The 24,298-nt window shown below is 39.8% G+C and overlaps 1 protein-coding gene across 1 annotated transcript; it reads right to left on the minus strand.

The window, feature by feature from the left end:
* Window positions 1-1,418: 1,418 nt before the first annotated feature.
* On the minus strand, window positions 1,419-20,751 carry LOC311251909 (equilibrative nucleoside transporter 2-like). The gene is made up of 13 exons (XM_084344578.1): window positions 20,522-20,751; window positions 10,527-10,583; window positions 9,936-10,017; window positions 8,249-8,394; window positions 7,873-8,012; window positions 7,655-7,789; window positions 7,330-7,427; window positions 6,545-6,611; window positions 5,984-6,159; window positions 5,774-5,876; window positions 5,554-5,639; window positions 4,488-4,687; window positions 1,419-3,173 (listed from the first exon to the last, which is right to left on the minus strand). Exons 2-13 carry the CDS (start codon window positions 10,556-10,558, stop codon window positions 3,062-3,064), a joined length of 1,377 nt encoding a protein of 458 aa, XP_084200704.1. The 5' UTR covers window positions 10,559-10,583; window positions 20,522-20,751; the 3' UTR covers window positions 1,419-3,061.
* Window positions 20,752-24,298: the final 3,547 nt, after the last annotated feature.

Raw genomic sequence — 24,298 nt, forward strand, 5'->3', positions numbered from 1 at the left:
TTTTCTATTGACATATTTTAATGATCAATAAACCACACATAAATCAGTACCCCAAAGTCGGGATACAAATAACTTAGAAGTTCAAAGTGTCATAAAACTGAGAAAGCTCAAAGTAGTACATTACCATGTGATTGTTAAAATCATTTTAAACTTCATTTCAAATTACTCTGACAGTTTGTGAGGCATCATTTAAAAACTTAAATATATGAAATGTTGCATCGTATACATTCAGATTAAAACAACCAATTTAAGCCTGAATTGAGTTGTATTCATAATAATAGTGAATCATGATTCATTATTCAAGTATTTCAAAATAAGAAATCAGTTCCTCTTGATAACTTGGTGTTCAGAGAACCTTGTCAGCTGGATGAGCGTTAAACAGGAGCAAGTTAGCCTGACCAATAAAGCCATGTTTGAAGAACAGGGCTCAGGCTTTTGTCAAATTAAGCTAATCCAAGTGCACTCGCACTAAAGAGCAGTGCTCTAGTGAGGTCACCTCAGTCAATATGTTCATACAAGTGACCATTTCCAGTAACCACAAACACACAGCTTGTTAGAACCATCCATTTATTGACAGTCAGATCTATAAAGATACATTATGAACATGCACAGGCATGAATTCCCTTTACTGTAGTTCAATCCTCTGTATCTGTCTTGTACAAGTGTGCAGCATGTTTTGGGTCAAACTAAGTATTTATGCTGTGGTCACATCATACCAGAGAAAACACAACAGGATGACATGTTGGTGCTTTCAAGGCATCGCGCAGAGATCACTCTGGTTCAGTTTGTTAGATTACCACAAGGGGGCAGACAGCAGCTGGTATTAGCAGTCAATCCAATATGATGTGAACACAACAGGAATCTTTTAAACTGGGTTTTCATTATTATTATTATTGCTGAATATTATTAATGTAATTAGTTTGAATTAGGCCTGTGAACTAGCCATATCTCATCATTGAACGCTTATCTACATTCTTTACACAAACACTTAAAAAGCACAGAGGAAGTTAACTATAACAGTTGAAATCTTCTGAATCTTGGTTGGAAATATAACATTAGGGTCCCGGTGTTAAATCACTGCAACGTGAGCCTGACCTCTTCATCTCCATAACTGAAGCTGCATTCACATTCTGAAGGAAATATTGCTAATATTAGCTTCCAACTGAAAACAAACTGTTCAGATTTTAGTTTGCATCAACTGAATTTGAACTGTGGGATTGGCAGCAAGTACACATAGTAAGCCTTTCGCTCAGATATGAATGCATGTGTGCCAAAGCTGCAGACAATTCCCACTAGATGTGAAGGCAGCATAAGTCATGTATTTCTAAAAAATAAGCTACTTTTGAAGTTTTAGTCCCACCAATTTATTATGGCCCCCACTAGCAGGACTCAGCCCTTGGTTCATTTGAAACAGCAGCAACACAAATGTTCTCCATTTAATGTACACGACACGTCATACAATAACTCATGAAACTCTTCATTTCACAGAATCAGTACATAAAACCCCCCCACAAATACTAAGCATAAAATGAAGGCTTAATGAACATTTAAGCAAAATAAAAGAAAACCCTTTGTTGGTCATGGGGTTAAAACAAAGAACTCTCCAAAAAAATCCTAACAAACTGAAATAATTGGTCAATGGCACATTGGTAACAATGACTAAAAATCCAAAAGTACCTGAAATAGTTAGGAAGCCAATACAATAGTCATTCAATACTAAAACTAGAATTGGTCTGCATTTTCAGTGCCCTTTACTTTTTTTTTGTTCTTTTAAACAAAATTACTTTAATTTCCACATCTGATTCGATTGCTTTTTTAAATGGCTTACAACAACAGCGTCTCTACACTGATCCATTTTGAAACAAAACCATAGCTGCCAGTTGTCCTCTGGAGAAGTTAAAGATTCAATGTAAACTGAGGTCAAGCTACTTCTTGTATTGAGCCTGAACAGTTGCATCATAGTGTCAGTACCAGCCTGTGTCAAGTGAAGAATGTTGTCGTACTCATAAAACCTGTTAGCATGGCCTCTAGCATGGTATCAGCAAATATAACATCTGACCTAGTGCTGTGCCGACTCCATTTCCTGTCAGTAAGTAGTGTCCTGTGACCTCAGTGTCAAAGAACAGGTCTTTCAAGTTTTCAGTAGAGGAAGTGCGATTCTGAAGGACTTCAGTCTTTTGACCAATAAATTGCAGTAGTAGCCTTGATGACAGTAGTAGCCTGGTGCAGGTTTGTATTGGTGAAGCAAAACTAAAATAGGCTACGTGGTCCAATTATGCGAAAACTGTTCCCACTTGCTCCGTTCAGCCTCGCCCATGAGGCAGCTCATCGAACTTCCATTGGTAATTGACAGTACAATAATACAAGTATTTTTTTTAGTTTGTTCTACTCCTGTGTAACACAGAGCCATTTCATTAAAAAATACAAAATTATTGAAAGAAATATACATCAAACATACCTACTGTAATCAATCTAACAATAAGTAGATTCACTGTAATCATTCAAACCCTCAATCAAATCATTAAAAGCCAAACACGTCATATAAACATAGCTCAACTGTGGCAAAATACTTCTATCATACAAAGTCTTTCCTGACTGCAGCATATGGAAATTAATTCAGCCTTTCTAATGTGTCCCTTTATCTACACACAATCAGCTGAGGAGAATGCCCCAACACTACTTACAGCAAACCTAAAGTAAACATAAATAAACCTAAAAATAAACACACAACAGTCAACATAAAAAATCCAACGAAGATCAATCCTATGAGAATCCTACTGATTCTATGTACAGAGAGTAGTCTTTCTAACTGGTTTCTTCAGGTAGGCAGCAGGAAACATGAACAGTATCTCCCTTATTCCTACTTTCAAAGGGAACCTCGTCACTCATTTGTAAAACTTCACGAGCTGTGTTTTTACAGCTTCACACAGGGTCCTGGGTTGTCAAGGGTTAGGGTTAGGGCAGACATATGATAAAACATTTATCATATTCCTCCTTCCTCCAGGTATGTATGAACATATTCTACAGTGTCTATGCAGTGCTGCACTGTATGTGTGTGTGACTAGACCAGAGCCCTGAGAGGGAAGGACAGGGCGGCTCCTATGGACAGACCCAGGGCTAAGAAGAAGGTCATCAGGGCTCCTGCAGTCTCTGCGTCCTTGGGCTCCACCAACCTGATGAGAGAGCAGGTGGGACAGAAGCTCAGCTGTGGAATATTTAGTCAAAGATCACATATTTATTAAGTCTCAGCTTAACAATTAACTGCAAATCACATACTTTAAATCATAGTGTTCATTGCTCCAAAACATATTAATAATCTTTAAAAAAAAAAGGTAGCCAGTAGTCACAGCTAACTTCACTTCACTTCATAAATCAACTAGCTGAGACTTGAAACTTGCATAAGAGCGCCGATTCATCACAATGAACATTCAGCCACCTTAGTATTTGCGTCAATCTTAGCCTTTGTTGCCAAGGTGATCAAGCTGGTACAGGGGATGATTTTGAACACACCTTATCGGTGCGTTCAATACCACTCAGAGATTCCAGAGTGGACTGCTGCTTTGTATGGTTTTCATGAGCTATAAAATATTTCAGTTATAATCTTTGTGATTTTAGTGACATCAAACTCCTTTTACGTTCTTACCCTTCGTGTACAGTAGTTTTTATTGTTAAGGTGGAGTCTGTCATTCCCACACAGGATTTAAATAGCTAGTTTTCAGTTGTATCTTGTAGATATCAGCCTCACTGTTTACTATTCACTCTCCTACAGCCATATCAGAAATGTGTGTATGTATAAGTTGCTCAGTTACTGATAATACCAACTCAACATTTGCTGCTGCTTCACATTAAAAAGGCATTCAAAACACAGGCTTTTATTGTGAAACAGCCACAGGAAACATCAATCTTGGATTTTTTTAAACAGCAGATTAGTTTTAAATATGTCGGCGAGTAATGGAACAAGAAGCAGCAGCCACTGTAGGCTGGTAGTTAGCCGTTTTGCTAATTTGAATAGTTTTTGGCTACAACATTTTGATTGTATGAAACAGTCTGAATGTCTCATCATGACACAGCACAGTGCTGCTTGTTTACTTGCTGATTGTGAAAGAGCTTATTGATTGAGGTTCTGCTGGCCTTCTCTAATTGGTGAGTTTATCCAGGGTAAGATTTTTTTAATATGGTGCTGGTGCTGTTTTGACTCATAGACCTTCGTAAGGCATCGTTAATTAGTCTCTGACCAAAATGCTAGTCTCTCTGAAAAGTCTGTAGACTTCAATCTCCTATGCAACCAAGTGTGCTTAGATTATATACTATATAACTATATATCAGATAAAATTGGATTTACACTTCATTATAAAAAACATAATGGAACTGTTCTGAAAACAGTTATTAGAAGGCTATTTAGTCCTGCAGTCTTGTGATATTATAGAGCGTTACTGACGCAGGTCATTATGTCACATCTATTCGGTGATAAACTTGTTTGTACTCACTGTGGTGCGTAGGACATGGAAAGGCAGACAAAGTAGCCACTGGACAGAGAGAAGAGAGCCATGATGGCAGTGAAAACAGCATCATGGGAGAAGTAAACGGGCAGGTAGGAGCGACTCTGGACATTACAGAACATCAGTAGAGGAATGAACACCACCCTGGACACAACTAGCACTGGGAACAGACGAGACTCTTTACGAGGCTGCAGAGGAGACAGGAAAGACACACAGAAGCAATGAGGGGGTGAAAAAAACAAGTTTCATTATTTGGAAAAGGGTACAGCATGTGGAGATATAAAAAAAAGGACTACCTTGAATAATTAGGATTTCTTTGCGATAACACAAGTACACAACTCACAAAATTATAGAACAAAGGTTGTTTTTACACATTTGTATGCATAGTAGTAGACAGTAATGAGCTTCCATATTATCACGAAAACATAGCAGAATAAAAAAACTAAATAAAAAATATATTCTAATGTTTCAGGCTTTTCTCCATTTGCTCTTTTTTTTTACCTACAAACCTATTCATATTATACAAGAACAGATTTCACTCCGGTCACAACTGGTACAATACAAAAGGGTCAGATCATGTAAATTTCCCTCTTTTCCATATATGAAAATTACATTTTAATATAGCTGTGGAAATCCAAACCCAAACTGTATTTCCTTTTCAAAAAACTAATTTAGCCACTGAATTAAAAGAAATTGTATGAAGTTGATACAGACTTTTACATCAGGAAGTTATATACACCACATTAAAAATGCATTAATGCAGAATTTTAATCTTGTAACTGTTATACAGAATTAATACTGTATGTGCCGGTTATCGGCTTTCCAGCAGTAATAAATCCAACAAAAACTACTACTGGAGGCCATCAAAACGGAGCAGATAATTGCTGTAATAAGTATGTAGGCCTGGACAGGGACAATAATATTGTACAGTGACCAGTTATGATAAATATCTCTAATGAAATCAACAAATCACCCAAAAATTCTTAAGTCGCAGCAAAGTGAATGGAGGAGAAACATTGCTTCCTATGTAGACATGATGCGACCAGACACTCACCCAGCGTATCAACGTGGTGATGGTCCGTCCGAGCCAGTCGTTGATGTTGAAAGTCAAGAAGCAGCACACTGAGATAAAGAAGCGCTCTGAGGAGAACACACAAGGGCATTGAGAGTTTACACAAGAGAAGTAATGTCTGTGTATGTGTGTATAGCCTGTTAAGTGTATGTTAAATGAAGCAGAGATCTAATTTGATCACTGAAGGGAGGGAAGGTCATACCCCATTTTTGAGAGAATATCGTTCTGACATCTGCAGTGACAGCTGGGAAGACGGACAGAGTGACTGTGAACACAAATGTCACGCAGAACGCCATCACCCAGATCTGAAAAGGAAAAAGTTCTGGTTTCAAAAAACATATAGAAAACCTTTTTTCTCATGTTAAAGTGAACTATTTTAGTAATTTAGTAGTTTGAGAGTGAAGCATCAAACCTTTTTGAAGACCTCTATGACCGAGGCCTTGGCTTGCCCACTCTCGTCGTGCTCCAGTGACAGGAAGGCGCGCTTGGTCCCGTCTTCACTGGCCTCCACCTCGGCCTCAGCTGGACTGCCACCAGCTGAGCCATTAAGATGGCCGTTCAGCTTGCCGTTCTCCACTGTGCTGCTCTCTGCAATTACAAGTATACATAATACTTCACACTGGTCTTTTTCAATATAAAAAATGTTGTTTGAAGGAAATATTTCAAATATGACCTCTGGTTTAGTAAAAGACTGAAATCAATTCAACTCTTTGAGCCTTTTAACATTCATAGAAAACACCATGAGAGTTGGAGTCTGTGTCTAACAGGCTGTCTTTGTCTGGGCTAACTGGATAAATACAGGGTCAACTTGCTTAACGAGATAATGTTCCACTGAATAGATTTGATTCAACCAGATGGAAAAGGACAGAATCGTGTACTCGTTGGAAAAGCAAACAGATGTTCTCTGTCAGATAAATGCTAGATCATTTAAATTCTACTAATGTTAAAGAGATTGAACTTGGTTGAATCCCACCTTTCAGCAGCTCATCTGTGGTGCCTGCCTCATACTTGTTGTTGTTCAGATGATACTGGGCAAACTCCTGCAAGGAAACCAGACAAAATAATTAGACCGTACAGCTGAAACGCAGAAAGGAAATAAATATAAACATTAATTGTACTGTTTCCTGTTCCTGTTTAGATAAAGATCAGGTTTAGTGGGATTCAAAAAAACGTGTTCAACATCTTTCTTGACTAAGCGCCAGGTTACGCTCAGATTTGTGGATAGAAATCTTTGGCAAACATTAAAAACTTTTAATCGCCTGGTCGCACTTGCAGCTCCATTCCACAGACGCACCAGGCCGTTTTGCCCGACAGGCTTTTCCAAGGTGTTTTTGAAGCGGCCTCGCCTGTAGAGACGAGTCTCAGTGTGATCAGGGCCTAACTCAAAAGTTAACATGTACTTCAAATTTAGTTCAGTTCTCTGCTTGCTTACAGTCAGATGAGGCAGTTTTACACCCGTTTCACATTTGAGGATTTGATCACAAAATCTTTGACAATTTGCTAACATTGCCATTTAGCTTTGAATACTTTTAACTTTTAAATGTCCCTGCTTGTTGACAATTTCTTCTAGTATCCAGAGTCCCACTTCATTTAGCAAACATCATTTTAAAAGGCCTGATTTTGTATTGACCGATGTAAGTATCTAAATTCTCTCTAAATTCACTGCCAATAAACGGTGTATGATCAGAAACAGTAGTGACTCTAGTTTGGGTGAGATAAAAGGGTTGTGGGTAATGTAGTCGTGCAGAGCTGACTGACCAGACGGGAGAGCAGCAGGTAGCTGAAGAGTGTAAGCAGCGTCCCCACACATGGTGTGATGAAGTAACCCAACGCTGCTGACTCAGAGTCTGCATCACCTGAGTGACAAACACACAGGTTAGCTGAACAGGAATTCATGGATTGAGACATACAAGATAAATGAAAGCCCGACATGAGCCGTGTGTTTGAAATGGAGCAGAGTGTGTTGTGTGGTGGGTGGCGTCATGTTGATTTGAATAGCTCGACATCCATTTTGAATGTTTTGTTACTAGGCAACTGGGAATTAGGCATCCAGCTGTGTTTTGTGTGTATGTGGGTGGCTTACTGCCTATAGCTATCAGCATGGCGATGGCAGCGAAGGTCCCAGCGAGGCCCTGGCCACTCATGAAGACGGCACTGTATTTCTGGGGCAGTAAACCCACCAGGCCAAACAGACTGCCCTGCAGCACAGCGCCGAATGCTGAGGAAGAGGAAGCATCATTCAGTTTGATATCGTTTACTACTCTTTTACTTGTACACACATGCGCAGTCTGACTGACTTACAGTTGATGAACCAGATAGTAGCCATTGTGACAGAGAAGAAGCGGTCTTCCCCCATAGGCACTTTGACAATCACTGCTGTGAGGATGAAGAGCAGCAGGATAAAAACCAGGCTACCTGCGATGCGGATTGCCTCCGATATCCTGGGAGAAGAAACACAAACATCATTTAACCAGGAACAGGCTCAACATCAAGCTGGATAAGATACATGGTCACACACACTGTAAATGCCCAACAATATTAAGATTCACTACTTTCACTGAACTAACTTTATGGGAAAAATGACATCCTTCTGTGTAAGGAGAAACAAAAGCCTCAATTACAACTTTGAATAAACTTTGAATACAATTTGAATAAACCAAACTAAACTGTCGCTGACCTCTGGTAAAGGAAGGAGTTGAGCAGGGTGAACAGCAGCAGGGGCAGCTGGGATAGCAGGGTCATCCAATTGTTGAAGTAGTATTCCTTGCGGGCCACCACTGTACCGTTGCTCCATTCTGTTGTGTTTAGGCGACCTTGGAAATACTGCAAAGACAGAGGAAAACAAGACAGATGTTGGATTTTGACTGCCAAATGATCCTTCCAACAACACACACACCCACCCACCCACGCACACACGCGCACACACGCACACACACGCGCACACACTGGCTGCAACTAACTAATATTTTTATTGTGGATTAATCCGTTGATTATTTTCTCTATTAATTGATTAGTTGTTTGGTCCATTAAATGTCAGTGAATGGTGAAAAATGTTCGGTGTTTCTCAAAGCCCAAGATGTTGTCATTAAATGTTTTGTCCACAACCCAAAGATGTTCAGTTTACTGTAATAGAGGAGGAGAGAAGCCAGAATATTCACATTTAACAAGCTGGAATCAGAGATTTTTTACTTTTTTCTTCAAAAATTAATCAAACAGATCGATTATCAAATAGTTGACGATTAATAGTTACCACCTAATCGACTAATTCTTGCATCTCTAACACGCTGTTTTGCTACCACCATAACAAGTTTATGAGCTATTAATTTTGGGTTAATAGCTTGTTCCACTGGCACCAAGAAGCTAAAAAACAAAAGACCTCCATAAATGCAGCTTTATGACAACCTCTGGTATTTTATGCTACAATGATAATCTTATATGCAATTGAACAGTAATAAAATAATCCAGACTTGTAATGTTCTTGTAAATAAAAGGCAATAAAGGCAGTCGATGAGCTACTATAGGGAGTCGGTGCACTGAAGATCAAAGTTGCAAAGGGCAATAATACTTTTATGACTAAGCTCCATTAACAGCCAGGAAACATTAACATACAATGGCACACAGCAGTGGCCTTTAATCAACGTGAAGCCACATTTTCACAACATCCAACTGATAAGACAGAGATGCAGATGAGTTTAGTAAAGAGGATATCACAACGCTATAATACTGCTCTCATTTGATTTGTTCCTTGAGACTGATTTGTCAGGCTGCTCGTCACAGCTTCATCCTTTATCAGTAAGCCGCTGAAAATAGCTCTGACTGTGAGGTGGCAATGCTTTCAGCAGGAATCAAAGTGCTCATGAGGCATCAGAGATGCAAGTAACATGTATGTGAAAAGAGGCTTCACTCAGACACGTGAACATGTGGGTACACGTGCGGTGATTCACATGGTTACCCAAAGTCATATGATAGACTGTGTGGTGGACTATGGGGTCATGACATTCTAACACCCTACACTCAGAGTGCATAACACATCAACAAATCACTTAAACCACTTGCTACAAAATACCAATTTGACTAATCCAATCCATCATGTACATTACATACTAAAGTATTTCAAGTTATTTTCTATATTATATAAACAGCATATTTGTCCATAAGACCACTGTCAGCATGTGATTCTTTAAGATGTTTAATTAATGAACCACTGGAACAACAACTTCCTTGTTGAAAAAAGGCTTTTATGCAGATCTGACTGGGAAAATGATGATATCTTACAATCTTACTGACTGAGTCTATTGGTTTATGAGACAGAGAAAAATCAGCCTGACCGTCTTTGAGGGATTAAGTAATTGCCATGTTTTTACCAATGAGGCAGTCATGAAGAAATTCCATGGTAGCAGCGTTCCCAGGCCCAGAATGAAGAAAATGATCCCCACTAAGCAGCCCCTGTAGATGGGGGGAAAAAGGTGTTATTTGACAAATGTCTTACAGTAAACAACAAAATGCTGCCTACCCAAAACTGAATGAATCCTTAAGTTTTTAACATCATCAAACCCTGTTCTTTGTGCCATTTATGGCCTGCATGTTTTCAGCAAAAGCAATTTAATGCATCTGCATACTATAATTACCTCTTTGTACAGTTTTTATTGATAGTGGATGGTAGTTTGTTATCAAAAATGAACACCACCTGCATTTGTCGATAAACACCAGTAACCACAGGTGTCAGCAAACCAAACAGGACTGAACAGTACTTTAAGCACATATTATCAAGGGAATTTTAAGATTTTAAATCCTGTAAAAATGCATTTAAAATTAATTCAAGAAAATTAAAAGCTTTAAATCGTTACATTGTTGCCCATCAACAACAGCACACTTTAAAAAAAAAAACACACAGACTCTGTGGTCGAGAGCAAACCGTGGGAAGTAAGAGTCTCTTGTTTCTGATTTGAACTCACCGGTCCTGAGGAGCATCTCTTCGTCCCTTCATCCTGATGTAGGAAGCTCTGGTGAAACTGCGAGGGCAGCAGGAAAGAAGAAAGGTCAGCGACATCTCCAAAGATTACAGAGCAAATAGTGTGTTTTTCATACACTCCGCTACCAAAGTCTCACTACTTAGAGATGGAGGAATCCATTTACATTCTAGCAAGGGGCCGCGAGGAGCTTGCAAGAGGCTGTCCAAAAGAGTCTCCCCAAAGGACTCCTTCAGTACAGACTAAGTCTGATGTGTGTCTGGAACACATGGTATGGATAATTAGGTCTTTAATCCTCGACTTCTGGTACATTACACAAACGTTCAGGTATTGGATTTATAGCTTATCTCAAAATTCTGAAATCTCACTTTATAATTGCGAGGACTGGGAGACAAAATATTATACAATATGATAGGTTTGACTATTGATACTTTGACACTAGGATATTTTTGATAAATAATCAACAGTATTGTGGATATAATTACTAAGTGAGTAAGGGAAGTATGAGAAAAAGTAGAACTGTGTGGTAAATTCAGACAGTTTCATTACTGTAATACAGCCTTTTAAGACGATATGTAGTTTCATATCACAATAACTATATGATATTGATACATTGCCAAGTCCTAATCAGAATTAACTAAAATCTCTAACAACAACAACAACAACAACAACAACAACAAAAGTACATGAATCCAAGCAAATGACCTGACTAAGTGCAGCTTGAGCGTTTGCCGTTTTACCACTGGAACCAGCACCCTGAGGCTGGGAACAAACTCAATCCTATTTTAACATTAGTCAAGAATCTGAGTCCACTCCCTGTGTACACTAACAGTGCAGTACATTGTTGGAGAAGAAAACCAAACCTGGATACTCAGCAACAGGACTGAAAACGTACTGACCCACTCCCTGTCGGAGCCATTTCCTCTATTCACAGCATTGCCACAGACAGCATATGATATAGCTGCTCTGCTTGTTACAACTTGTTGTGAGGATCGGGCTAGACGCATAATAGAGACTCACATTTATCCTACTTTGGGAGTCATTAGTTCCAAAAACACAGCTATTAAAAACACTTCACAAATCTTACATAAATTCAAATATCGGGGAAAAAATATGTGTTTTGCAGCTGTGGAGGAGGATGTGGCCTCTGTCCAAGTCTTTTTTTCACTGACTCAAACAACTTGCACTAAGGTTTGTGGTTGCCATTATGTCCACTTCCTTATACTTCAACAGCTCCTCTTTCCTACAAAGAAAAGCAGGTGTAACACCGACACAAAGAAAGCCGTGTCATTCTCACAGGGCGCGAATAGAGCACATACTGTAAAAATCACACTATCCAGTTGAGTAAACAGCCTTGACACAAAAGAACATGTCCTTCATTTTCCATGGAACACAGGGTTTGTACACATGGTACCACCTCTTAAGTTAATAATAAAGTTTGTTTTGTAATTCAGCTTGGTCAAACGTCACTACAGTCTAACCAGAAAGCATGTTTTGTCCAGTGGAGCAGAACTAATTAGAGCTAGCTAGTAAATCATAGACGAAGACAAAGAGATGTGGACATACAGGTCATAAAAACTGAGCTTGTGTTTTATTTCAGCAAACATATTATGAAAGACAATACGAGATCGAATGGGGGTGGATAAGGCTCTGGTGTTCACAGCTCTGGTGTTCACATACAGTTACAGTGCTTGGTGACAATTCAATTAGAACTGACTGCCTGCTGCTTCAAAGCTCTGCTTCAAAGCTTTGTTCCTGATTAACATGACAGGAAAACAGCATGAGGTAAACCAAGAGAATTCATATCACTCTGTACAGGCAGTGATGTGGACAAAAACATATTGCATTTAACCTAACTGACCTTGAACAGAAAGTAACCAGTCAAACAAGTGGCAGGGGTTTGGTTCCTGTGTGTTTATTTTAGGTCGTGATTGTTCGACAATATACTTTTCAGGTGAATTGTAGAGATCCCAATATTTAAGGTCATTACTCCTGTTTCCAAACTTCACATAACTTCATTGACTAGCAGATGCATGATACATAAACAAACCAATAGAGTAATGTAGCTGGCTATGCTGATTGGACAAATTACTTCACATGGTCACCTTCTGGCTGGAACTAACGATTGTTTTCATTACTGGTAATTATGCACATCATTTTTCATGATTCATTTCTTATTGTTTAATCTATAAAACGCTGATCATTATTTTCCAGAACCCAAAATAACGACTTCTACTTTCTTCTTTTGCCCAACCAACAGTCTAAAACCCAAGACAGCACTTTATAAATGACAATAAAAAGCAGCAGATCTTTAAGAAGCTGGAACCAGCTAATGGTGATCATTTATTTTTGACCAGATCACCCACCTCCACTTCTAAGAAAGAACTCAGTCAAACAACTTGCAGGGGTTTGGTTTCTGTATGTTCTCAACAAAGACACACTTAAGTGGACACAGCAAACATCCCCCCAGGGTCGTCTAAGGTCAGGGCTCAGAACAGACATAACAAAGTCACAGTTTTTCCTCGCTGTGTCAACAGGAATGTCAGCTGGTGTGATCTCCCTACCTCCCCTCTTTGACTGCACTGTCTAGAGCAGTCGTTCTCAACCTTTTTTGAACAAACGCCCCCCTGACCATACCATGATCCTCTTACCGCCCCCCCCCCAGAACAAACACCAGAGCATAGTGGATTGGAGCAAATCTGACCAATTTATAGGAAATGAAAGCATGGATTTTAATTTAAACGTTGCCTCCAAAATGTATGTTTTTGACACATATAGTAGGTCTGTATATAACTCAACACTATGCATGGAGAAACTGGTAAACAACATGGAAATGTTATTTTAGTTGTAATGGGACCCTGAGCTCTTGAGTTGCTAGGATCTTTCTGCAAAGAGCTGTGAGATAGAATTTAAGTCAAACTGGTGTTTCTACTGAGAGAAAGGCCACAAGCATTTGAGGATGATGAATAAATTGCATATTAAGTCTTTAATGTTTTCTATTTAGGTCGGTTATTTGCACTAAAAAAGTTGGGAAACCATGAAAGTTCAACATGTAGAGTTCAAATGAACTTTGTACGAGCCAAGTTGTGGCGCCCCCCATTCGTGCCTGAGCGCCCCCCTCTCAGCCCTCATGCTCCCAGCGCCCCCCACAATGCCCAGAGCACCCCTGTTGAGAAACCCTAGTCTAGAGGATAATCACCAGGCAGCAGGTTTGTTCATTATCACTGTGAGGCTGAGCTGAGTGGAGATGAACCTAAGATCTCTGAAGCCCTGGGGTCCGTTTCACAAAGCAGGTTCAACAAACTCTGAGTCTGTCTACGTTTTTCACCCCACTGGAATTGGAAATATTAATGCGCTCATACGGTGAGTTTGAGCACGTTTTTAGAAGGAAGTGTAACACCGCTGCAGCAGCAAAAGAGAGGGAGACGGCGTGGGAGAACATTGCTGCTCGGGTCAAAGCGTAAGTTTAAATGTAGTCCTTGGCAATCACAATAATATTACAGGGGGAAACTGCTTGAGTGGTAGCCTATTAATTCATTTCATTTAGGTGCAATCCTGCGGGGGAGAAGCGCACTTGGCAGCAGCTTAAGATGAAACATAAAAACATTGTTCAAACAGGTAAGACCTCGGCATAATCTCATGGGGGTACCTCATTTTGATCATGTTTTACATTGTAAAGTAAATATTAAGTGGCTGTTTGACTGTACAGTTGTTTTATCCCCAACATAATGTTGTTTTCACACACATAAATGTCTTCATCTATATCATGTTCTGTTAAATAATTAAGCCTATTTAAACTAACAGACTTCTACTCAGCCAACAGAAAGAAAGCAGATGCCTGTAAAACGGGTGATGGCCCAGCACCGCCACCTCTAACAGAGGCAGAGGAGCTGGCCCTAAGACAGAATTTAGGAAGGCCAGTGGCTGAGGGAATCCCTGGAGGGAGCTCATCCTCTGAGCTCACCCCCCAAGACACAAGTGCTTTTATAAAATGTAATATGCCTAGACCTATATATATATATTTTTAAGCCTATTCATAAAAATATTTATTTCCCTTTCATGACTTTTTTTTACTTTTGTAAAGTGCTCTGCATCTGCGACCTTGTATAAAAAACTCCCATTTGCAAAAAAACGCAGTGCAACACACAATATCTGCTGGGATGTGAGAGCATGACTTCGGTTGGTAACGTTGGAAATGTAAGGACGGATTAGGTTGTGTATGTAAAAATGGAAATGCATAAACATCTATGCGCGGTCTGATAATCCAATACCATTTTTTCGCTCCCGATACCGATTCCGATACTCATGCTGTGGGTATCGGCCGATACGAGTACCGATACCGATACCAGTGTGTTACAAAAAATTATATATATCATACTACGCCTGCATGACTGTCAATGTGGTAAGGCCTGGCTCAGGTTAAACCCTTTGTAAAACATGAATGAATACAGCAAATGAAAGCCATTTATTTTTAAATAGAACAGTATAAAGCCGAATTCAGCACAGAGCAGACAGGAAGTCAGACACGAAATAATAACATGACATCCGGTTAATTTTCAAAATAAAACATTCCGTGTTGATACAAGCACAAAAACCTCAAATAAGAGACAAATACGCGCTCTTCTTCTAATCCTTCAGTCGGGAACACTTCGTGTTGTTGTGTTTATAACACATACATATAACTGCGGCCGTGTGTGATTATGTAATCATCGCGGGAATTCCTCGGTTTCGTAACTCCAGCTGATCGGCGGAGCTGCACTGTGGCGGACTCAAAACACAGCTGGTGGGGGTTGCCAGACGAGGACGACGGAGCCAAACCGTACCGGAGCCGTAACGCAGCGGACACATATCCGGTAGAATCTCGGAGCTAACGGAGCTAGGCTAATAAATTACGTGGTATCAGATCGGTGCCTGGACTCCAGTACTCGCCGATACCGATGCCGGCATTTTCGGCAGTATCGGAGGCATTTCCGATACTGGCATCGGAATCGGAACAACTCTAAATCAAATACCGTGTGTGGCTGAAAGAGGGCGGAGACAGAGAGAAACTCGAGGTTTGTTGAGAAAAACCTGGTCCCGACCAGGTTAGGTTCATAGAGTATGTTACCATGGTAACTGACCGAGAGCTTAAGTTACCTCTCTCTGTGAAACAGGCTAGAGTTACCCCTCTTTCTCTGGTTTGAGTTACCTCCCTTTGTGAAACGGAAAACTCAGAGTTTCCCTCATTTCAGGGTTAACAGACTCAGAGTTTTCACTAAACCTGCTTTGTGAAACGGACCCCAGGTAACAACAGAAATGCAGCACAGCTGTTTATTTACACATCCTTGCAAAATTGCAGTGCTACAAGCTTGGTGACGTGGTGACTATGTGCGATGCCAGTTTTTTAACGACTGTAAGCTAACCTCCAACAAGCACAGGCAGTCACAACAGCACTTTAGCTAGCTCGCTGGTGTTTGCACCATTGACTTCTGTTTAATGCCTGTTTACAAGCCATGGCTCTTTGGTGGAAAACTTTATACTCCGCTGGAGGAGAGTTAAACAATTGGATGGTGCCACACAGCTGATTGGACACTCTACTTTTAGTTCCCTAAAAGCTCAGAATTCAAACACTACAATCAGAATAGGCTCACTACTAGTGAGGTCACCACTTTGTAGGTTGATTATGGTCTATTACAACTTGGGTCTTAATTTTGTAGTTGTGGTAAAACTGTACTCAAACGTTGTAAACGTTGTCAAAGGTTGTAAACAGATCGCAGTTCAACCTGATTATCTAAACCACTTTGAACCAAATTACGTGTCCTATGAAGAACTGCTGGCAGACTACAGGCAGTTACGTGACTGGTTTAGGTATTTTGACCAGACAGAGACGCACCTGTTTGTTTAAAAACAACAATGGTGGCACCCTCAAGAGGTTAGCATATCTGCTCTACTTTATTCAGTATTGAACAGCTTTGTGCTTTAATATACAGGCAACAAGCATGTACTGCTGCTTGGTTTACTGAAGACAGTGTGTACCCAAGGGAACAGCTGCAGGTCGATAAGAAAAGGTTAGCCAGAGCCTCGAACCCTGAGAATGGATTTATACCGCAGAGAGAAGGAGGTAGAGGAAGAGGAGAGTGAAGTAGATTGGTGGAGGAGGGAAGGGGCAATCTGGCATCTGTTCAGCAGCAATGCAGGTGCTACCAACACGGTGAAACACAGTAGAGGATGTGTGTGTATGGAAGGGATAGTGTGCGTGAATCTGATATGAGAACACGTGCGTTGCAAATAGCATGAAGAAAAAGTGAGTGTAAAGTACTACAAATATGTGAGGGGGAGAAACTATGTGAAAGGATTACCCAAGTCATGAAAACACTAACAATGGACTGTTCACTCCTCTTCCTCTCAATAACTAGTCCTACTGGTGAATCAGCACTTTGGCAGACAAAGACAGGAGCAGAGAGGGGAAACAGATTATACATCTTCACTTTACTGACACTGGCCTTCAACACCTGATGAAAGCTGATTGCAGGTTGTGCCACAGACATATTGTAGAAGCACTGACAGTACTTATCTAAATATTTTAAGAGGATTGTGTTTATATTGAACAGAAAGGTGCACCAGTAAATCTTTGTACCTGGCAATAGGGCTGAACGATTTATCGCTTTCTGATTGAAAAATCGCCACAGGCATTTGCATGACGAAAAAGTCAGGTGAAAATGATACTCAGGCCCACTGTAGCAAACAGACTACAATTACAGCATCTTTTGCCAGTGTAACTCCGTGTGATAAGAGCAGCCATACCGGGACACCAGGAATTGTTTTGTATTTTATTTAAAAGGAACTTGCGGCAGGATCAAGAAATAAGACTCAATAGTGACACAACGGCCGTTGCGGCTGTTAGGGTAACTGCAGCCATCAGCCGTGCATGTTTCTTGTTAATAAATACATTTGGAAGCAATTTTTAACTTTAGTTTTCATCCTTGCATTGGAGGAATTGCATTTAATGTTTTAAATGTTACTGTACATTGTGAATATTGCGCTGAAGCTTGATTTGAAGGAAATCGTGAATCAAATCGAAATATCTGCCAGAAAAATCGCAATTAGATCTTTTCCTAAAATCGTTCAGCCCTAGTGTCAGCCCCATTGGTCACTTAATTATTACTGAGAACATTTTACAACATTAAAGCGTCTAATGGGAAAAAATACTATGGGTAAGGAGAAAACAATGTGAAAAAGCATAAATGTTGCAAATCTTTAGGAGAACTCCACTGATTTTACACAGGGGGCTTTAACATTCTGGTCATTTTCTCTATCTTCTTTATTGCCAAGGACTTTCCACCCCCTGTTTCAGTGACAAAATGTACAGGGCAGACAGGATAAGTGGCCTCATTGTTTCATGTGAAAGAAACTTCCTACGTAATTGAGACAAACAATGCAAAATGTGACAAACATTTTTATGTTCTGAATGAACACATTTGCCTTTATAGGCAAACCATTACACACATTCAGATGTCCATCCACTTCAAATCCAACAGCCCTATAGAGACATTTGCACAAAGAAACTTTACCATGGGGAAGAGTTGAAATGATGGTTTAGGGAGATCTGTCAGCATATTTGAGCTGCTGTGAGAGTACCACTCATTTGCAGACACTGTTTGTCAAGCCTGGGGGCTCCTAAGAAGGCACTTAGGAGTGAGACAATGACAACACATGGAGGGTAAACAGCTGTTAAAATACAAGGCTGAAAATGACTTGGCTCTGGTGGTCCAGGATGGGAAATTCACTTTTTAAAATTGTGAACATCTACCAGTCAGTGGCAGATAAATGTTTAAATTCACCAACCACTCAATGGTTCATCATTATTTTGTGCCACTTTCATATTTTAACAGCATATGTCTTGTAGCTGCTGGTAGTAATTTGTGTGTTTGTGTTTCGTTTAATTTAGGAAAAACCCTTGTTCCTCTCCAGACAGCTAAACACTTAAGTTCGATCTTGCTCAATCCACTCTTATTTAAAATTTTACAAAGTGCACTCATCAATTAAGCAAAAAAAACACACACAACTACAGAGATCAATATGTCTAGGTTGGGACCCTCTACTGATGGTACCAAACTGTACCCTTCATATAAAAATGCAGGGGAAACTAATGCGATCAGACCGCAGAAAGCAATTATACACACTAAATTATCTTCTGTGACCGCCACACACCCTAAGATTTTATCACAAGTTCGACACCAACAGGCAGCTTGTGAGCTGACAAGTGAGTTCAAGCTAAACACAGGTTGTTGTATCAGAATTGTTAAAGATATTTTAAAAAATCCAGTAAAAACAGCCATTGTTCATTCAGTGGTTGAGGAAGGTTAACATAATAGACATATAGTTAACATTTAATTTCAGTTCCTAACAAATAATGAAAAATACATATTTTTAGCTGTAGTGCTATTTATCCATTGATATTGTTTTGGTGGGGGTTGCTGAGTTTTGGAGATATCACCCGCTGGGATGTCTGCCCTCTCTTGAATATAAGGGAACTAGATGCCACTTGGCTTGAGGTAATCAAAGTGCCAGAAAAAAATACATTTGAAAAAACTCAACAGAAATCATGACCTGGTTACTCAAGATAATTCACAGACCTTGTTGTGAGCAATAACATGTAGGGCCCATTGTCTTTCTACCAAACTACACTCCAACCTTATCACTGCACAGAAGCCTGCACCTACTCCTGGAAATGAGGGTTACACTTATGAAAGTGTGGATTGTAAACATCAACGGCGACCACCTCAGATGAGCTATAATGCTTGCTCTCGTGCTTCCTTCTGCGTGATGATATAGGAAGGAAATATTAGACTGAGTTTCCATGATTTCTGGAAAGAGACATTGCTGTTGAGTATTTTGAAGGTATTGTTTTTTGGAGCTTTGAGCGCCACAAACCGAGTGACATCTAGGTCCATTATACTGAGGAGAAGGCAGACATCTCCGCATCCGATATCTCCCAAACTCGGTAACTCGCACCAAAACAATCTAGATTTATAAACAGCACTGCATGTAAAGGGCAAAATATGTATTTTTGATTTGGGAGACAACCGCCCCTTTAAAACCTTTCGGACTTCAGCCTGGTAACTAGGAGTTAGTTTGATTGTTATGTGCTGCTTTTGTTCCTGGTAATAGCAGTTGCTCACATTACCCATTACACCTTAAAAAGGTTTCAGACAAACCCTGGCGGGCTTCTGTTTCACTACTGAGTCATAGCAGATTAGTAGATCCTTTCAATAATCTAGTCTGAGTCACAGCGTCCATGTGTTCACCAGGTGGCAGGGGCAATGTAGCCATCAACATCAGGATAAAATACAATATATGAGGAATCAATCTTTACCAGATTATTAAAATTGAATAAACAAAGTGCTTGAGGTTTATCAATACACCTGCAATGTAATGCAAGTGTCTTGTTGTTGGTTTGTTACAGTCATTTATCTCACTCAATACTATACTACACTGTAACCAGGAACTTTATGAGCACAACACACAGCTGTGGTTCAACATCATGGCTAAATTTGAATGGAGGAATCACATTCAAACAAGAAACCCTGTAAAAAAGTGTATTTATAAAGCCATTGACGATACAACATGGGTACAATGAACACAGATAACGATACACCTGCTCCTTTCTGTAAAGAAGCAAAAGCACCATAGACAAACAAACTGTATTGAATGGAAAAAGTAGGCTAATGACATTCACTCTGGTGCTGTCATTGTATTTTAACTACGTTTACAACACGGCAGCTCAGACTCATTTTACGTGCACGTTAGGAAGAGGAAACCAGAGCCTCCTCTTCTCATCACACGGTCGAGCCTGGAGTTAACACCACTACTTTCTACATAATTTAAATTTAAAAAATACGTCGGAAATTACCTTTCAACAAAAAAAAGACATTGTAGCTAAAACCAACACCGTCCTCTGTTATCATTACGTTAGGTCAGTGCTAGCTAACGTGACTTACCTTGGAATAAAACGTTGGTTTTCGTCACTGTATTTTCATAGTGTCCCCACCGTATGTTCAAGCGCTTGTGATATCCAAACGGTCCAAAAAATGACTCAATGCGAGACTAATTAGCAGCTATGTGTATTCGTCGCCCACACGTGGCTGCAATTTAAATGGCCACGGTTATAAAGCTCGGTGAGCAAATTTCTACGTAGCATGGCAAAGCTACAACAGGTTACATGGTGCGAGCACCGAGCACTTCCGGTGTCACATTTTACACCCCCCGTCTATTTGTTTAGTCTTGGCGGGAATTTGACAGCAGGCAGGTGGTGAAACCTGCCCCATCTTGTCATGTGTGAACGTGATAGTTTAATCAACTTTTTTCATTTTATTATAAATTATGTTATTTAAGGACACTGGAACTTTCTGTTGCCCGATGGGAAAAAACCTACATGTGACAGTTTGTGCATGCAGTTTCAACTGTAGGTAACTTAATGTGACTTCATATGGTAAATAAAATGGTTAATCATGGTGCTCCAGTATCCTGGTTATGTTTTGCACTCGTGTCATATCCTGGTTTCAGAAACCTGGATATGACCCTATTATGATTTTGATAAACCCTAATAGAAAACAGAATGCTGTGGCAAGTGAACCCCTCATCCTGATTTCTGAACATGTGGAACAGAGAGGCTGAGATGGTGAGAGATGAAGAGAAATCTGGAAGCAAAGGATCACAAACCCAGATAGACCTACTGTTATTATCATGTCCAGGGATATGATTAATCAGGATTTTCATGTTCCATATAAATGCTAAATCCTGGATATAGTAGAAAAGCAGGACTATCTGTTTATATTGTGTTTTATTCCCAAACAAATTGACCAAACCTGTTGAAGCATGGAGCTGGAGTTCAGGGGCCATCAGGGCAGTTGCCTGACTTTCCCCGGCAAGCCAGCATTGGCTTGTCACAGAGACAGGTGAATAGGGCCATCACGTCAATTGACATTTATTTCACATTTCAAACAATTGTTTATTTAATCTGAAAATAGAATATTTGTTGTATTTGTTTTAAGTGTTTATTGTAGGAAGAAAAGAAAAAAATCAACTTTAATACCTGCAATGTTATCCTGTCAGTTCCTGAACTGCTATTACAAGATGTTGCTTCTTGCAGTGGTACTTTTAGTAAGAAAGCAAGGGCACTTCCAGGAAAGTGTGTGTCTGTTGCATTTCCTCTGACTGGTTAACCCCTAACCAACTCTCAAGCATCTACTGATTCTGAAGGCTTACCACCCCTATAGTGTTTATTATTTTGTTTATATAATTTAGAGATAAAGAATTGAAATGATTGCACCCATGATTTCCTGTGGTTGCCTACCACACTTTGATGTGATGGTGGATGTTGTCATGAAAGCTTATACAAGACAAAGAGTAAAGCAAAGTCAGCAAACAGATTGGTAACAGTGCTTCCTGTCAGAGATGCTGAAAATGATGTGTTTGTGATGCTACGGCTGAATTACTGGTCTCCTGTTCCCCCTGGTGGTACAGTATGGGAATGGAACCCTCAGTGTCATGCAATGGAAATTGTGCATATTTGATGGTGTGTTATCTACAAATTTGATGTATATTGTGTATTGATTTCCCTCACTAACTCTCAGCAAGAAAGTAAATAAGCATATTTCCCCAAACTATTATTTAACGTTTAATTGAAGCCATATGATGTCATTTTTACAGTTGCACCATTCAGACAATTAGAAACATTCTATTTATCGGTTGTTTCGGACACATTTCCCTTAAATTGTCTCCAAAACATTAATATTTCAAATAAACTTCAGTCAGCATGAGAGGTAAGTTTTCTTAGTATAGTTGCATTACTTTAATAATGGGCATGTAGTGCAGTTATGACTGTTGCTTTCATCATGGTATGGTTCACTATGGTCATGGTTGTAGCTGTTTGAATAACCAAGGAGGTGACAATTTTTGTGGATGTCACAACAACCACATGCAGAGGTTGTTCATGTGTAGTAAACTGAAATGGCTGAGTTTGTCAAGCCTGTGGTGACGCTGTTTCCTGAACTCCTGTGGTGTATTACACATAGGCTGTGTCCTGTTTGATGCTGTTTGAATCAGGCTTGACTCTTTACATGTCTGTCTTTGTTAATGGTGATGATTCAGGTGCTGTAAAGCGTAGTCACAGCCATAATCATCAGTACAGCTTATGCTCAAACCACAGCCAGAGTAAAGGGCGTGCCAACTTGTGCTCATGGCGAATGGTTGTTGGTGCTGCGGAGCTCAGCCATTATTAAAAACTCAGCTTAAAGCTTCTGTTTTCAACCTTTGTGATTTCTCACTCTCTGAAGATGTCAAAACCCCAGCAACACTGTAGTATAAAGAAGAACTTTTATTGTGAGGCTAACATGCTTCTTCTTGACCCCTGTAAAAGGCCTTTGTGTAGCTTGGAAGTCGTGAAGTTGTGCTTGAAACCTCTACTCTGACTTCTAACTCTCTGAAACTCAAGCCACAAACCAAGGGGCCAGTAAATACTTCGTGTGAGTGACTGGTAACTGGGGCAACTGTAAATATGTGCAATAATGTGGCTCCACATTATACACCGACTCAGTATATTCTGATTTAAAAGTCTTACAATCATCAAAGCATGTGTTTTCTTTTCAAAAGTAATGAATTAATATGATAAACACAATGCTTCAGTGTGTAGTAGAGTATGTCCTCTATTGGATACTTTTACTCACACAGTGACAGAGCCGGTATGCGAAAGACAACTTAGAGCAGCCGTGGTCCGACTAGGAAAGAGCACAGAGGAAAGAAGTGGGATGAAGGCGGTTGACATCTACCCTGTAGTGACTCACTCAAACGAAATAAAACCCACTAGATGCCTAATCTTAACTCTAGTTGACTTTTCCTGTGAAAAAATATGTGAGAAGGTCATAATAACTTAAAGCGACATCAAGAAGTAATCAAAGTGTCAAACACTGATGAAAGAAAATTGTGCATAAAAACAATGATTCATTACAGTTACAGAAATGTGAATACAATATCAGTGGCTCCATAGATATTGTACATTTACTCATAAACTCTTCATGTCATCATAGTGAGCTTGATAGTGAGCAACATTATGTATAAACTTCCTCCATTTCCCAGCATTGCTAGGAACAACTATGGCGGACTACTCAACTCAACTCTACTATCAACTCTTTACATGTGTTGCTCCTGGCTTTGCATGCCTTCACTGGCATCCAAACATGACTGGTCCTTGTTCTCCTCCTTCGATTTAATGAAAATAGTAAAAATCTTTTGTTTATTCTTCCATGTATAAGTCAGAATGCTAACTATGTGTAGGAAACTAATTCCATTTCCATTTCATGCATTTGGATATATGATCGATATATTTGGCATAAATGGGTTTTAAGTTACAGGAAAGCAAAAATGCATGGAAGAATAGTGTGTACATAAGTATATATGCATCAAGTATGCAGGTCATTGCTGCAGCACAGCAATCTGATGCTGACTGGAGCCAGAACAACAAAGGCTCCATCAGTTTTTGACTCTAAAACAGCTGAGAGACCCAAAGCGGGAATACAGTGAGGTCAAAGGGATCAACCAGGGTGAACAGAATGAATAAGTTTGCCTGTGAATTAGCAGCTGTGTTTGTTCATTTGTTTAGACACTGCCTGTCACAAACAAGAATACCTCAGGCCTGCACAAAGTGCAGTTTGTGGTTGAGGGTCTTCCTGTTTTTCTCAATATCATCACACTGACAGTCCAAAGTACAACATAAGACC

The sequence above is a fragment of the Pagrus pagrus genome (assembly GCF_965226575.1).
Source record: "Pagrus pagrus genome assembly, chromosome: 22".
NCBI lineage: Eukaryota > Metazoa > Chordata > Actinopteri > Spariformes > Sparidae > Pagrus > Pagrus pagrus.